The sequence below is a fragment of the Lepisosteus oculatus genome, chromosome 20 (assembly GCF_040954835.1).
Source record: "Lepisosteus oculatus isolate fLepOcu1 chromosome 20, fLepOcu1.hap2, whole genome shotgun sequence".
NCBI classification, from domain to species: Eukaryota; Metazoa; Chordata; class Actinopteri; order Semionotiformes; family Lepisosteidae; genus Lepisosteus; species Lepisosteus oculatus.
The window spans coordinates 2564858-2580747 of record NC_090715.1 but is presented as its reverse complement, the minus strand read 5'-3'; the positions used below and the strand labels follow the sequence as shown (position 1 = coordinate 2580747).

At 40.8% G+C, this 15890-nt stretch overlaps 1 protein-coding gene across 1 annotated transcript in view; it reads left to right on the top strand.

The window, feature by feature from the left end:
• The window catches only part of tox3 (TOX high mobility group box family member 3), a 55956-nt gene that overhangs the window by 34766 nt on the left and 5300 nt on the right, over positions 1-15890 (top strand). Inside the window, exons 3-4 of the mRNA XM_006641479.3 lie at positions 4956-5210; positions 15484-15750. Coding sequence (XP_006641542.2) covers positions 4956-5210; positions 15484-15750 — 522 coding nt within the window. The remainder of the gene's footprint in view (positions 1-4955; positions 5211-15483; positions 15751-15890) is intronic.

Genomic DNA, 15890 nt, shown 5'->3' with positions numbered 1-15890 from the left:
GAAGCTCTCGGGGACAACCCAGAGCCGTTTGTCCAGATTCATGACAATTCTCTTGTTTTCACTGAAAAGCTTTTATGTCAAGGCGCATTAGCAGGAATTGGGGTGGGAATGAACCACCTGTGTCTTCCTTAGTGAATAAATAAGTGCTTTAAAGCGTGGGGGGAGCTGCTAAACCGAGCTGTCCCTTTCCACTGCTTCCAGGTCCTCCACCTGCTTTCCTTTGGCTTTTCTGTCCAAAAATAAATGCACTGATGAATATTGCTGTGAAAAACGTATTCCACCCCTCTTTGCCTTATTTGAACCCATCTTTAGGATCTGTGTAATGTTATACCCAACCACTGGGCAGCGCTGTCCTTTCTAAAGCCACGGTTCTGTTTTTGTTATGGGCAGTGGCACGATCAGCACTGCAGAGCTTAAAGACAACATGGGTATTGAAATACAGCGGGGGCTACAAGAGAGGGAACACGAGAGGCAATAGCTCTTGCCTCTCCCAGTAGCGCCTCTAGGATCTCGGGCAGGGTGGTGCTGCTGTTGAACAGGCGCTGACCGTTCGCGCAGGCCTGAGGAGAAGGAGCTGGACTACTCTTCAGTAACACGAACCTGGAGGAAACATACGATGGTTCATCGCCCCCCCTCCCCCGCCGACAGACGTTTGAATCAAATGTCGATGAAAGCTGTGCTTCCACCAGCTGTTCGGAGACAATTTAATTCCAGCTGTGTTAACTCTCCATGTCAGGCGTTGGCTGTCGTGTGTTGATATAACAGCCCTTCAGATTTGCATTTTATCAAAAGGAACAAATGTTTCTAGTGTTACGGTGCAGATGGATGTCTACACAGATTCTACAAATTAAACTTGTAACCATATAGGCTAAGTTCAAAAGTGGGCTTTAGGCATAAAGTATTGTTTATTGTTACCCAAACTGGAGGGAAATCAAAAGTATGGCCTCTTATAGTACTGCAATTTCACACAAAAATTGAGTTTTCTTTTCTGCTGAAATACCATATTAATCCACTTAGTGTTTCAGTCTTCTGTGTTGTGTGCAATCAGAGTAATGGCCGATGCTCAAGCACAAGTTTGATTTTAAATATGCAACTGGGGTACTTATTGTGTTCGTTCCATAGGACTATTAAAACTTTTCATTAAAAATCAACACATACGTTGGCTGTAGACCACAGTTTCAAGCACTAACTATACCTTAAATAACGGATGGGAAAAGCTCATTACAGCAAGACAAGAGTTTATCTTCTGGTTTTGTGCTGCATTTCATTAAACTATAATGTCAAATGAGTCACAAATTATAGCTGCATCTGTTGCAACAGCCTGTACCCTTCACAGAGGCTGTGCAAGAGGAGCATGATTACTCTGTAGCTAAAACTCCGACAAATGCTTTGGCGTTAATTTTCTTATGGCATCAAGGTTCAATTTAGCAAAGCATGTGTATGTTGAACAGCTTTTTTTAAAAAAAATTATTAGAGTTTAGTTAAATATCAAAGGAATCATGCTCTGGAACCCTTTAACACTATTTCCCCCCAATAATTTACAAGAAAATGACACAATTTATTAAAGCATATGTGATTTAGCAAATGATCTCGCATGGAATCTTAACTTCCACAACTGCTTTCGAAGTGGAATATGCGGATAGTGTCCACAGCCTGTAAGTTTGAATGAATAGAAGGTGAAGTTTGAATTTGTAGAACATCATCCAGCAGCTTTGGATGTTTTTTTCTTAACCTTTTAAATATTTACGTTCTTTCAGGTCCTGGAGCAGTACAGGATGGCACTCAAAATTTTAAATTCAGAGTCCTCCTGCGTCAGAGACTTAACACTGGAAATTATTACGCTTATATAACACGTATAACAAAAAAAAAACATTAATTTTCAACCATAAAGGTTGAATAAGGAAATGAATTTCCTGACTGATATATAGTCAAGGTAAACATATATTGTACATATTAGTTCTTTAAATTTTAAAATTCCTGTTGGTATTCAGAATGCCCATTCAGATGGTTTAAATTGAACCTGGATGTGAAGTACTTTTCATTCAGCATTACATCTGTATATTTCAAGGAGAAGATACTATATTTAGCAGATAGAATCTTATTCAGAAGCAACACTTTTCAGATATTATTTCCTACTTTAATATTTATAAATGGAGTTTAGATTATATAGATTTGAAATGAGTGATATTAAAATGCAAAAAAATATACTGCTTGTTTTTGCATTGTTAAAGACTCTGTGTGTGTGGTTTCTGTGTGGTTTGTGGTTAAAACCTGTCAGTTTATTTCCCCATATCTCTCATATTCATGAAGCTGTAGCTAAGATGAACTTTGGATTCGATCTCTAGTGTCCATATGGTATCTTAGAAACACCATCACTCAGAGAGAGCTTTTTTTAACATGGCATTTCATAGCATTGCACTGGTTTCTCCCAAAAGACTTTGCAAACCCTTGTTGTTATGGGTTAAATAAAGTAAAGTTCATTAATAGCCATCGCTTTAATGCAAAACGACCTGAATTTGCTTTCACATTTAGACAGCTGGGGCATATTACAGGAAAAATCTGAAAGACGGCCAAAACTCAAGGGTGTTTCACCAGAGATTTGAACCCATGACCTTCCAGTTATGAGTCCAGAGTCAGTACCACTGTTTCATGCTTGCATTTGTGTCTGGGTTGGGCACGTCACCATTAAGCCTCTACTTGCCCTTATTCATTAGAGTAAGCAATCAGGGGCAGGAGCTGATGGTCCTGTGTGTATTTATTTTCTCACCCCAAGCCAGTATCTGGTCTGGCACTGTCTAACTTAGCTTTCGGAACAATTTAAAAGGATAATCGGTCGCCTGACATCTGAAGAAAGTGGATTTTGCATCTTTTAATCTCAGATCAGAGTGTAAGCCTCCCCTTGCAGAATTAAGCAAGCTTTATGTGAAGTGACACTAATAGAGACCGTGGTGTAACACAGACACTGTTCCACCAGGCTGTGCCAGTCTGGCACCTCATCACGTTACATGAGAGACCAATAATGACAGCTGACACATTCTATATGCAAGTGAAGCCTCTGCTCAGTATGTCTCAATTTTCAGCTCTCTGTGGGCAGCTATTAATTGATATCATCATTAAGACTTTGAAAAGGACGACAACTTTTGCAGCCTTTAATAACGATGATCTCTGGGTCCTCTTGTCTTACTCTGTACCAACTTAAGAAATACAATTTTTTCTTCCTGTCATTCTGAAATAATTTGTCAACATTCTGCTTAACTGTGAATATGGGAACTCTGCATTCTCTAGGAAAGTTGGCCCAGAAGTAGACAATGTGCTGTGTAGCGTGAAAATCCTGGTAGAGTGTCGGGAGTTGGGTTCTTTCTGAAAGATATAGTCAAATCATGTTGACCCCAATCATTTGATTATTTGCTTAAATATCTGTAGATTTCTTCCTTCTGTTTCTCTGAATCGGGGAGGGCCTCTTGCCTTCTAAATAGGAGCTGTTGGCAGCAAATAGAAATATTTCTGAAACTCCGAAAGGCGGCCATGTTATAGTCTCTAGTTATCTGTTTCTCCTGTTTCATACGAGCATTAAAAAGCGAAGGCAGTTTCGGTGACAAACAGAGAGGATAAAAAGGCAATGACACACTGTAAACAGTTTTTGATTGCGAGGGAGGTAATTTGTTACACATGCTGTACCTATGGGGGAGCCTGGATGAGCTGGGTTGCCGTAACAGGATGGAGGGCTGATTTAATGGTTATAATACAGATGTCAAAGAAGCTGAACACTGTTATAAAACAAAAAAGAAATGCTATTAGCTACCTCTGCGAGCATTTCATCACTGCTTGTCAAGAAAGTGGCTTCCAGTGTAGGCAATGAATTTAAGTTTAAGTGTCAATGTGTTAAACCACTGAGAGCCATTTTAATACACTTTAATCGCGGATGTGTTAACATATTCCCTTCTGTGCTTGCTTTCATTTTTTCACCTTAGTTCAGATAAGAGGAAAAGCTTTGTTTTAATAAGAGTATGGACCGGTGGCTTCTGCTCTGTCCAATGCAGTGTCCAAAAGTAGAAATCATGAAATCAGTAAATTCTTTCTACAACCTACCAAACTTACACTAGGTTTGGTAGGTTGGTTCCTTGAGCTAGTGAAAAATAAACAGACTCCTTCAATTGGCATCTTAAGATGGGTTTAAAGCTGGGTTGTCAAAGAACTTGGGCATGTGGAAACAGTTTTATGAAATGGTTTGTGCACCATGCGGCTGATGTACACGAGGCAAGGTAGACTGTGAAACTGCACACTGCAGGCTTGATCAGGTTAGGTACAGAGAGTGAAGAAGCCCTATAAGCAAATTAACTAATTTCTTAGGGATATAGATTAAGCCAGTTTGATTCGCAGATTTGAGGGTGCAGGCTTAGCGAAGACAGGGAAGGGAAACGGATCTAGCCAGCTGGAATAACCTTGTAAAATATTAGACGAACCTATCTCTCAGTGACGTGTATTTTCTCCACACTTAACCGAACATCTATAACTCTAGATTTAAAGCTCATTTGTCGTGTAATCCTCCTGCGATGATTACTGCTGATAAGCTGGTATTGGTCTTTTTTTCCCCTGTGCCTCTTATTTGAGAAGATGGAGCAGGCTCTGGGAGTCTGAGTTTAGCCTCTGTGTTACTGTGCATCTTCTGTCAGTCCTCTCACCCTTTTTCTGCTTTCCTTATTTTGGCACAGAAATGCCTATCCATTTCCTGACCACGAGAATTAGTAAATAACTTTCAGGGACAAGAATAGAAGACAGAGAAAAAAAATAACTGTCTCCCGAAATACTTCCCCACAGATATAATGGTGCTCTCTGTATTCCATTACGCAGTATGCTAAAATGACCAGTGACATCGTGCCCCACAGTAGCTGGCCTGGTGACATTGTACAGTGCCCCATTGGATGATGACACTCTTCTTTTTGTCCGCATTACAGCAAACGTTCCACACACCCAGCCTGGGAGACGAGGAGTTTGAAATTCCGCCCATCACCCCTCCTCCGGAGACAGAATCGGGAATGGGCATCGCGGACATGGGCTCGCCATTTCAGGGGCTCCCCAACCCCCCGAGCACACAGGGTGCCCGGTTTACCCCGCAGTTCCCCCCACAAAGCCTGGAGCTGCCCTCCATCACAATATCCCGCAATCTCATGGACCCGGAAGGAGCTGTCCTCAACAACGGCCTACCTGTGGTGAGTATGCTCAGACACTGCGCTACACAAGCTGGCAACGGGCAGCATTCTGGTATGAAAACAAGCTAAGCAGGTTCTCATTTATACCTATATCCATAGCCCCGCTCAACAGATGATTCTTTTTGTTCATGTTTGTGTGTGTTGTTTGTGTGGTTTCTTGATTATTGTCTGGTGCTGTCAAACAGATTGCCCCTTGGGGATAATAAAGACACTCTCTTTCTCTTGTAAAGACCTTACACCAGTGTTTCTCAGTCTTCTGCATCCCACACCCAGGAACTTTCGAGGACACACGTCACCAGCCTGAGCACATTGGTGTTAATATTACAACTCGGGCTCATCTCGGCGTTTAATCCGAGTTGGCGTCGAAGTGCACAGTTGCCTTTATTGATGCCGGTGAAACATGGGGCGCCCGTGCCCAGCAGCTCTCAGACAGCAGTTCTTCCTTTTTTGTTTTTTTATTTCCGTCAAACTTGGGGAAAAATGGAGTTTTTCGCCACTCCCTACTCCCACAGGGACAGACTTGGAGCGCATCCCGTCTCGTGTATGCACCGACACTTTGCTTACTACAGAGAACTGATGCATCTTAACAATATCTCATTTATTTTTCTCATACGTGACTCTTTCAAGAATTCTGTGGTATTTTGAAGGCATGACGCTGTGATGTGCCATGGCGCACTGCTGGAGAAATTTTGCCGTTTACTAATATTATAATAATAATAATAATTGCTTACACTTATATAGCGCTTTACTGGACACTCCACTCAAAGCGCATTACAGGTAATGGGGACTCCCCTCCACCACCACCAGTGTGCAGCCCCACCTGGATGATGTGACGGCAACAAGAGTGCGCCAGTACACTCACCCCACATTAGCTATTGGTGGGGAGGAGAGCGGAGTAATGAAGCCAATTCATTGATTCAATTAATTGATTCAGCCAGTTCAATAATATTCCTTATTATTAGCGTGCTGCGAGGATGCCCCTTATACAGGGTGACTTGCATTGTCTACAGAGTTTCACCTTCAGAGGAAGTCCAAAGAAGACAGTAGCAATTAGGTGCAGTAAAATAAGATTAATCAAATTACAACACTATTATAACAGGGCAAGCGTAACGATGTAGTGCAACACAAGTGCCCTGCACGCACAAAATAAAAATACTGAAATAGTAGTGGTAGTGAGGAACGAGGGTGTACAGACAGTGTGGCTACAGAGTGGTAATGTAGACACCCTGTAGGTATATATTGCGTTTGCAGCTTGCAAGGTATGTTACCAGCCTGAGAGTTAGGAGCATGAATGCAGTGCAATGTGAGAGTTACTGAAGGGTGCGTTTGAGATCAGGGAAGTCTAAATGGGTGAATCTTGGAACAGACACTGCAAGGTTTTTGGGAACTGGCCATCATATGGATTTTGCCTTCTCTTTGAGTCTTCTGCCTCAGATTTAAAGTAGCAAAGTAAACGTGTTTATAAAAACAGATTATGACCTTGATGATGTTTTTTGCTGCCTGTGCCTATATATTATGCATGTTTTTCCAGAAACACCTGAACATACTGCTGCGTGATACACATCTGTTGTGCCGATATGAGGGCTGTGTCTGCCCTCAGTGTTTGAATGTGAAGCTGGTGTGCATTGTTAGAAATGGACAAAAGGCCCAGCCATTCTGTTAAAGAAAAACATCATTTATTCTTCTGATGCAGAGTCAGCAGCCTGCCTTCCTCATTTCAGAGGGTGTGGGTGGCTCTGTCCAGAAATCTCGCCTGCTGTCCTGACCTCCAGGGCCGGGGGTGAGACTGTCTGCACGGCGGGGCTGGGGGGACACAGTGAATAGAGAGATGGCCCGCTTCATCACAGCCAGTAGCCAGAGTAGCCGCTGCCCCGAAAGGCTGAATTAATTTAATGGAAATTACCTTCTCCAATGAATGTTTTATTTTCGTTAGTGCCCTGGAGATCTCAGGGGAGTGCTATCTCACCCAAGCTGTCTGCCGGTTTTTATGCTGAAACTTTTTTCCAAAGCTGTGCCGGATTTAACTGCAGTAGGAAAAGTATGCCTTTTTGTTTTAAATGACCCCTAAAGGACAGCAGAACAGTGCAGCATTTTTTTTTATTTGCATTTCTTTTATCCTGTATCTATTGTTTTCCTCTTTCCCGTTTCTTCCCCTTCCCCCATCACTCTTCCCCTCTCCTTTTCTCTCCTCCATCACTCTCTCGGTTTTCCTTTCCCATCACACTCTGCCTCCCCCCTCCTTTGTGTGTTGTAGGCAGGCAGGGGGCAGATGCTGTATGCCAGGGCTGTAGAGTAGCTGCATGTTCAGAGCAGGTGCAGAGGAGGTAGTGCATCAGTCAGGTCACTGGTGCTGTACAGCTGCATTGGTAACTGATCATTGTAACTTGGGAACAAAGCCCTGATAATTACTGAAAAAGCATGTCGATTCAGAGAAAGATGGGGGAAAATGGCCATTGCCTTGCAGTGTCCTCTGCATGTTTAATGTTATTAAATTTTTATTATGTTTTTATTACACTTTTTTTTGCATTGATTATCATGCTGGAGCAGGCTGGTGGGAGAAGAACTGCACAGGCTCCATTTCAGGATTTGGCAGTGGACTTAATTACATGTCATTAATGTTTAGAAGCAATTTGTTAAGCTAAGGGAACACTGACTTGATAGAGGATTTGTTTTATGATCTCCAGATAAAACAAAACTTCCTTAAATGAACTAGGCCCAGCGCTGCAGAGAGAGAGAGAATGTCAGAGACGACTTTGTTTTTCAAGTGCTTTTAAACTAATTCAGGCTCTCCGTTTTCTTCTTGTTTTTCCAAATGTCAAGTGCATTGGAAGCCGTATGTATAAAAAACAAAAGCAGAGTTGTGACTAGATTGCCTGCGTTCCTGTTGCCGTTGCGCATTAGGTAGTGCAAATAAAACAAAACAGTGACGCAACCTATGTCAAAATATACTTGAAAGTGTAAGCAATCAGAAACAAACACAAATGATTCATTTTGTGGGGCACGTGGAGAGTTGTGCAGATATTAGGGATATGTACATTCCAGTTCCTGCACGCGCTATAAATTTTTTATTGCTTTTTCCCTTTACTGCCGGCATGTAAAATAATTGCAGCTTTTAAAATATCTGTAATGCATAATATAGCCTCAGAAGGCTTTTGCCTAAAGAATTTTCATTTCATGGTCAGTTAAGCTTCCTACATCTGGAAGAAATGGAACCTTAAAACAATTATAGTGCTGACTGTTGTCGTGACTTTTGTAGTAGATTTTAATTTTTGATTTCCATTTGGATTCTTCCTCTTTAAGCATGGAATGTGTTCATCCCAAGTAAGCTTTTATTAAATCCCCTCTGGGAATGTTTGCCTTTATTTTTTAAGCATTGTTCCGTGGTAGTGTCAGGTTAAAAGAGTTGGGGTAGCATTGTGGACCGGAGGAGAACGGAAGGAGAGCTTCGTGTTTCTTTCACACAAGGTGTGTGACCTTCAGAAGGTATCCAGTCCTTGGTCAACTTGTAGGCTGCATGTATACTTTGCTTTTTTTACTGGCGACTTTTTTTTTGCATCATGGGTAAGCAGGTTTTAATCTGCACAAATATGTGTTTTTAAACACACAAATGGAGACTTGGAACTGTGGCAGATGAGTAAAGGAAGTTTAGGTTTGTTCCCTTTATACTACTCACTCCTGAGAAAAGACTTTTAATTGTGACAGAAGGTGATCATTTCATGAAGGCTTTTACCACTGAAAGGCTTTCTGGTTGAACATCTCAGCCTGGAGCCAATGGAGGTGAAGTTACACAAGGCTGGAAAAAGACCTTTTTTTTTTTACTGTTGAACTGCAGTGTCCCCTCTGGAAGACTTTCTTCAACTCCTAGTTGAGTGGCAAGAAAATGTAACCCACGAGAAATCATTTGCACTGTAAGTGTGGCATAATTCTGCATGTCTAAGTGTCAAGAAAAATATGGAACAAAGACAAATGACTGAGAAATGGGGATTATTTTTGCCTTGTTTTTAAGGGCACATGTTATTTAACGTCTGAATCCAGATTCGGGAAAGATTAAGAACAGCATATCACTGCAATCTTTAAATTACCTCTTTGCAGACTGATTGCCAAATGGGGCACTAATTCTTCTTTCCTAATGCTCCGCGTATGTCTTGCAAATTGGGTGCAGATGCTCTGGTGCTACAGAGCAAATGCTGCCCTGCTCCAGAAATCTCTTTTCTTTCTTGCAAGCAGTGAATCTAAAGTCATTATTTATTTAATCTGTTAGCCTAACAAGCTTCTGACTTTCATTTTAGTTTCACAGCATGCGGTAGCCAGTCTTTTAGACCTTCTGATATGTGTTTAGTTTCAATCACGACAAATATCAGACTAGAAAATACCATTGTTGTTCCCTCTCTGTCCACCTGTATGTCCTTCTTGTGCTTTTAAACACACATCTACATAAGCTATAATGAAGAGATATAGATGATTGCTTCCTTAAAGCCGAATTGTTAATAGGAATTCTATGAAAAATGAGGGCATGCCAAGTATAATTTTTGACAGATAAGAGAAGCTTTTTAATGAAGGGCACTATCTTCCTGTACTTAAAAAAAATCCTATAAAAAAGCTGAACTTTGCATACAAAAACATGATGCCTTTGGGCAAAAGCCTCACCATTTCTGAGCCAAATTACATTGTTTTAAAAATGTGACCTCTTTTGTCTGCAGTTCTTAGAAAATAAACCCCGGCAAACTCCAAAACGTATTAATCAGACTTAATAATGCTTCATAATTGCTGCTTAATAATCATGTTGCACATTAGAAACTTGCTTAGTCCATTTTCAATAATGAAGAAAATAGTTTTACTGCAGTATAATGTGACATCTAGTGAAAGTTGCATATTATTAAATTCCAACCTTAATTATGACTCATTATATTGAGTTTTGGTTGTTGTAAGAAATTGAGGGAACAGGAAATTGAATATGCATCTGGCTTCTGAGTCTGTCCAGCACTAGCTAAGCACTGATTTACTTTGGCAAGGGAGGGGGTTTGCTGTAGCTTAATAACAGGCAGGGAGTCCCCCTTCACCAGGGTAAACCTGGCTGGCTTCCTTTTCGAATAATTCAAACACAACAGTATTATTTCCCCAAAGAAAGATACAAGACAGTTTGTTGAAGAAAGTGCAGTTAATTATTCATGGCTACAGACAAGCAAAGTGCAAAGCATGGCTACAGCCTGGGCTCAGTTTGTTTTCCCTGGGTTATGAGAGGTAGCCAAGCCCCACGCATCATGGAGCACAGGTACGGACAGACTCTCCCTCGTTGTGGGGTTGATCCCGACATCCGCAAAATACGATGCCGAAGACCGATATTCCACCGTGGCGAAACAGGAGCACCAGAGTAGAAGAACAAGGCAGATTCTTTTTACATTGTTCACATAAACCGAGTAAACGTGGTAGTGTTTTTGTCGGCTGCAAGAGATGATTGAAAATCTCTATAAATATGCATAAAGCAGTGATTAGACCGATGTGCTGTGCTGTCACTATGATAGTCATTCAGATACATATTGGATTATGAAGACCGATTTTAAACTGGAGACTCCATGCTAATTATGTGTTTGATATAGTATACATGTATAATGTTTTGTGCACTGCCATTAGAAATATGACATGGTACATTGGCGTGACTCCACTCAGTAATAGTGGTTTGGAGGATACAGTGCCTCCTTCTGCTGGTTCAAATCCTTCACCAGTAATTTCTATTGAACAGATTTACATTGGAAAGAAGCAGCTGGCTCTCAGTAACTTGTTTATTAGCTACATCCAACACTACGTGATAACGCTAGATTCCCATTTGATTTTCTTAAGACATTGTGATTAAGAAGAATACGCCTGCATTAAAGCCTCAAATTATTTGGTGTTTTGAGGCTAAGGAGTATTTTTATTTTCTGAATTTCTTTATTTTAAACCGAGGGGCACTTTTGTGCTGTCTGTTTAGATAAGCATTGTGAAATTATTTCAGGCTACAAAATGTGACATTTCTTTGAAAATATGACTAGTGTTGGAAAGAGTTTTTTTTTTTACACCTTTCTCTAATCTTCCTTGCTTGCTGAGTAGCATTGACATCAGTAGTACATCAATTTCAGAAAGTGGATTTTTTTTCTTTCTTTTTTTATGAGACAGCTATTGTGACATATTGGGTCAGTCAGAAATGAAAGATATTCATGCAAGCATGCAATACTTATAATGAAGTCTCAGTCTGACCTTCTGTATGATTGATTCTGTAATTTAGTTTTCTCAGGCAGTGCCTGAAATGAAATGAAATCATGTTGAACAAGTTTTAAATACCCACAGTGCACCAGGAGAAATGGGAGAAAAAACAGCAACCCTGTAGGCTAGAGAAAAAGGGAAGGGAGGGAGGAATTGGGATTGGGGTGGTGGGGGGAGGGAAAAAAGGAAGAAGGGGGTTGGGGATAACGAAAAAGATGGGGGGGGGGAGGAGTACTGAGAGAGCGAGAGAGAAAAGAGAGAGAAACTATTTATCTTCATGGTATTATAGCCTTTGCCAGCATTCAAAATTTCATTTTTTTCGTATTTGGCTTAAGTACTTCATTCTGCAGGTAGCTGTAAATAGAGAAAATAAAATAGTGTTCCTGCTTTAAAGCAACAGTGCAGGAATATGTGCAGGGGACTGATAAACTATCTTTAATAGGACTGACCTTTCATGCTGGTGGGAGTTACTGGGGGGACTCAACCTCATAATTACCATATAGATTATTTTATTCCTCTCCTGCAATGAAACATTTCGAAGAGCTGCACTGCTGACTGAATGGAAATTGAACTTGTTAGCATTCTTTTCAGCCTGTTATATCTGGCACAGTGTCGCCGCTAATAAATTCTTTCCCAAAATTCTGGTTCTGATATCTGTAGAGCCAGATTGGGGCTGCTTTTATTCAGATAGATTCACATGTTGCCCCGCGCATATTCTAATACTGTAATGCCAGGCTTTGCTCTTGCTTCTACTTTCATTTCTCGGCGTCCTGCGGGGGTTACGTAGGGGTGTGTTAGGGTATTATTGCTGCTTACGCCTTGTTCAGAAGCTTTGTTGGAGGACATGGAGGTAATGGGGTCTCACAAAACAGTAATTTATCATACAGCTCAGGGCACGTGCTACGTGTTGGCCATTCATTGAATATTGAAGTATTTGGTTGCCGACTTCTTGGTAGAATTCGAGATCACAATCGCGAGCGGAATGCCCCAGCTCTCTGCAGCCCCCGGATTTGTCCCGCTGGCGTGCGGTGGCCCCGGACAGCACGAGCGGCGGTGATTGAGGGTGAGGAAACCCTGCAGTGTAACATTGCAGTGTTAAGGGCAGAGCGGTGGCTCTGTGGCTCAGGATCTGCGCCTGTGGCTGGAAGGTTGCCGGTTCAAATCCCGCGGCCGGCAGAGGAATCCTACTCCATTGGGCCCCTGAGCAAGGCTCTTAACCCCAACTGCTCAAGGGGCGCCGTACAATGGCCGACCCTGCGCTCTGACCCCCAGCTTCTCTCTCCCTGTCTGTGTGTCTGTGTCTCCATGGAGAAAAGGCTGGGGTATGCGAAAAGACGAATTCCTAATGCAAGAAATTGTATAGATCTAATAAAGAAACATTATCATTATCATTATTATCATTATTATTGCACTACAGGCGAAATGGGGTCAATACTATGGGCACCATGAGAATCCCTGTCCACTGAATCTTCTTTCTACCTAAATTTTAAACACCGAGACATCTTGTTTACAAGTGCTCATCTAGTCATCTAGTCCTTCCGTACATTGTTCAATGGTTAACACAAGCATGAGATGTTACTCAAAAAGCAAATGTTATTCATTACGTTTTCAGAAATTTTCATGTTTTTTTTATTAATTCAGTTACACCTAATACGGTATTTACTTTTGTACAGCACGCTCACCGTGTGGGGAGAATATCATATATGTCACAGTTATTCAGAATAACCAAGGAATGTGGAGTATGACTGAGTAAGACTTTACTGTAGCAATTAATTATTTATTAAATGCTCATAAATATAGAAAATGAACTGGTCTATAGCTAATAGGTAATTTGCAAATGGAGCTACTGTAAATTATTATTACACAGGAAAAAAAATTTCAATAGCTAGTTATCCTTTAAAGAGACTTAATCAATTCTATTTGGCCTGTATTCCATGGTGAGGGTTATAATATCTGCTTTGCATGAGTGTAGAATAAACTAGAACAAAATTGTGGTTATGATGTTACGTTTTTTTTTCCTAAGGTCCTGCTTCTGTGATTACTTTTACTAGTAATAATAATTGATGTTAACACAAATATTAATAACCTTACTGGAAAAAAAAAACATTAATTTCTTTCTTTGTTTCTTTCAAATGTTTTCATTATCCAAAAGTATCCGTTATCTATTATCTAGAAGTATGAATACTGCTGGTGGAAGATGGAAGGACTAATGGTTTTCAGGTCTGCTAAGGGATGTTAAAAACCGATTTATTTAAATAAGTGATCTGACATTGCCTGCCTAAATGGGGAGTTATTTTCCATTCCTGGTTTCTGCACAGGAGTGATCAACGGACTTGAAAACTCTAGACCTTTTCAGATTGCTGTTGCATTATTGGTTTACAGAAACTACGTGATTGTGTCACTGTTCTCAGCAGAATTCTGCCTTTGGGATCATGTGAAAGGATTATTATATAGATATCAATAGCTATCGATTAAATGATGAAAGAGAACGGTGAACTACTGTTTGAACATAAGATGTATCCTATGAGTGTTCCTGTGCCTTGTGTTCTGCTTCCCAGCTCATCATGTTGCTTCTCGGTGCATCTTTGATGTCCTCCATACCTAGATCCATTTTGCAGCATTGTGAGGAAGATGAGAAAGATTTGACTAAAGACCCTGCAGCAGCCTTTGGTCTTAGATTTTCAGATTGAATGCTGTGTGACAACATACGTTTAGCAGCAGAAGTATTTTACAATAGCCAGTGGAGCATTTATAACATTTGGGTTGTTCATAAAGAATGACTTATGCTTTCAATTTTAGAGTTATAAATTTTAGAGTCAATTTTTAGCCCTTTTAACCCTTGCAGGATGTTGGCTGTAGAGAATTGAATGATTACAATAATGTACTGTTTGCGTTTAAGTGAAATGTGAGAAACGCAAAGGAGAAGTGGAATTCTAAAATCGATTCATGTTCTAAAGTCAGCGTTGCAATCATCGTACAAGAGCACACAGCTGTTGGTTCATAAGAGCTGTGCAGTAAGAAATCTGTACTATGGAAAAACATAGAACACGGAGGCAGAAAAATCAATATTGCCTTTTTCGAGAAAAAAAAGATGTATGGAATTCAGAATTAAATAAGGGGTTCGTGGGTCTTTTTAATAAAGCTTGTTGCATGAGCTCCTGATATTACAATGAAATTTGAAGAGATTGAGTTTATGCAGCTGAAAACCTGATGGATGTGTTCAGGGAGAACAAATCGCTTTCTCATTGTATTCAGTTATTTCGCACAGTTCCTTGTCAGCATTTGATTCTTCTTGATCAGTCTTCCTTCTGTTGGAATGGCAGTGGCTGTAACTTGTGTTCCAGCGCAGTCAATGCAAACAATTTTACTGTATTTTCCATAAAGGCTTTTCCGGATGAATTGTTACATCTGCGTGCTGTTAAGAAAAGAAATGAGGCTGGTAGATGAGGCAGCGAAAGATAAGAATGTGTCATCATTCAGTTCTTATCCCTGTGTCTTGTTACTTACATGTGTACAAATATTTTCAATGTATATTTAAAATTTTGGATTTTGTATCCAGGGGTACACAGCTCCAGTCCTAGATTGGTCACCAAATCTGCGGCTTTCTTTCCATCTGTGTTCTTAATGTCTTAATCGAGCTGGTCATTAGCTTAATAGGACCAATTTTAACACTTTTCAATGGGTTTTCAGAAGTAAATTTTTTAAAGATACCTGGCAATTCTGAAGGATTCTGACCCTCAAGGACTGGAAATGTTCATCTACTGAACAGTAGATAATACATATTGAAAACAGTCAGTTGTTTACATGCTAAACACACTGGGGGTATCCTGTAATGTTTACATTAAAGCAGTGCAATCTGTACTTTTAGATAACAGAGCTGTCCAGGCTATAAAGAGCTCTAATGGAAAGAAAATGTAACAGACCTACATCTAATTCTAAGAGTAAAACAGTTATATATATCCTTGAATTTAAAAATTATTAAAATCTAATTCTGCAGAACTGACTGTTGCTTCTGTTTTGTTTCTGTGTTTAGAACATTTCCCAAAGTCATGTGCATCACTGTCATCCCAACACCTCTATGGTCATGAGGTCTGTGGTCAACATGAGCAACCCCTCTGCAGGAATGATGTCACGTAATCAGCTGACTACTATCAACCAGTCGCAGCTCAGCGCACAGCTGGGCTTGAACTTGGGTGGCCCCAATATGCCACATACCTCCCCCTCACCCCCTGCCAGCAAGTCGGCCACGCCCTCCCCTTCCAGCTCCATCAATGAGGAGGACCCCGAGGAAGGAAACAGGGTGAGAGACAAATCCGTACCTCCCAGCCAGTGCGAAACACTCTTCCAGCACATCTCAGCTCAAAGATCTTCGACTGCTCTTGTGCAATAAGTCCTAAAGTCAACCTGGAGCTTGACCAGTGGTTTATGTGTGCGCAGAAG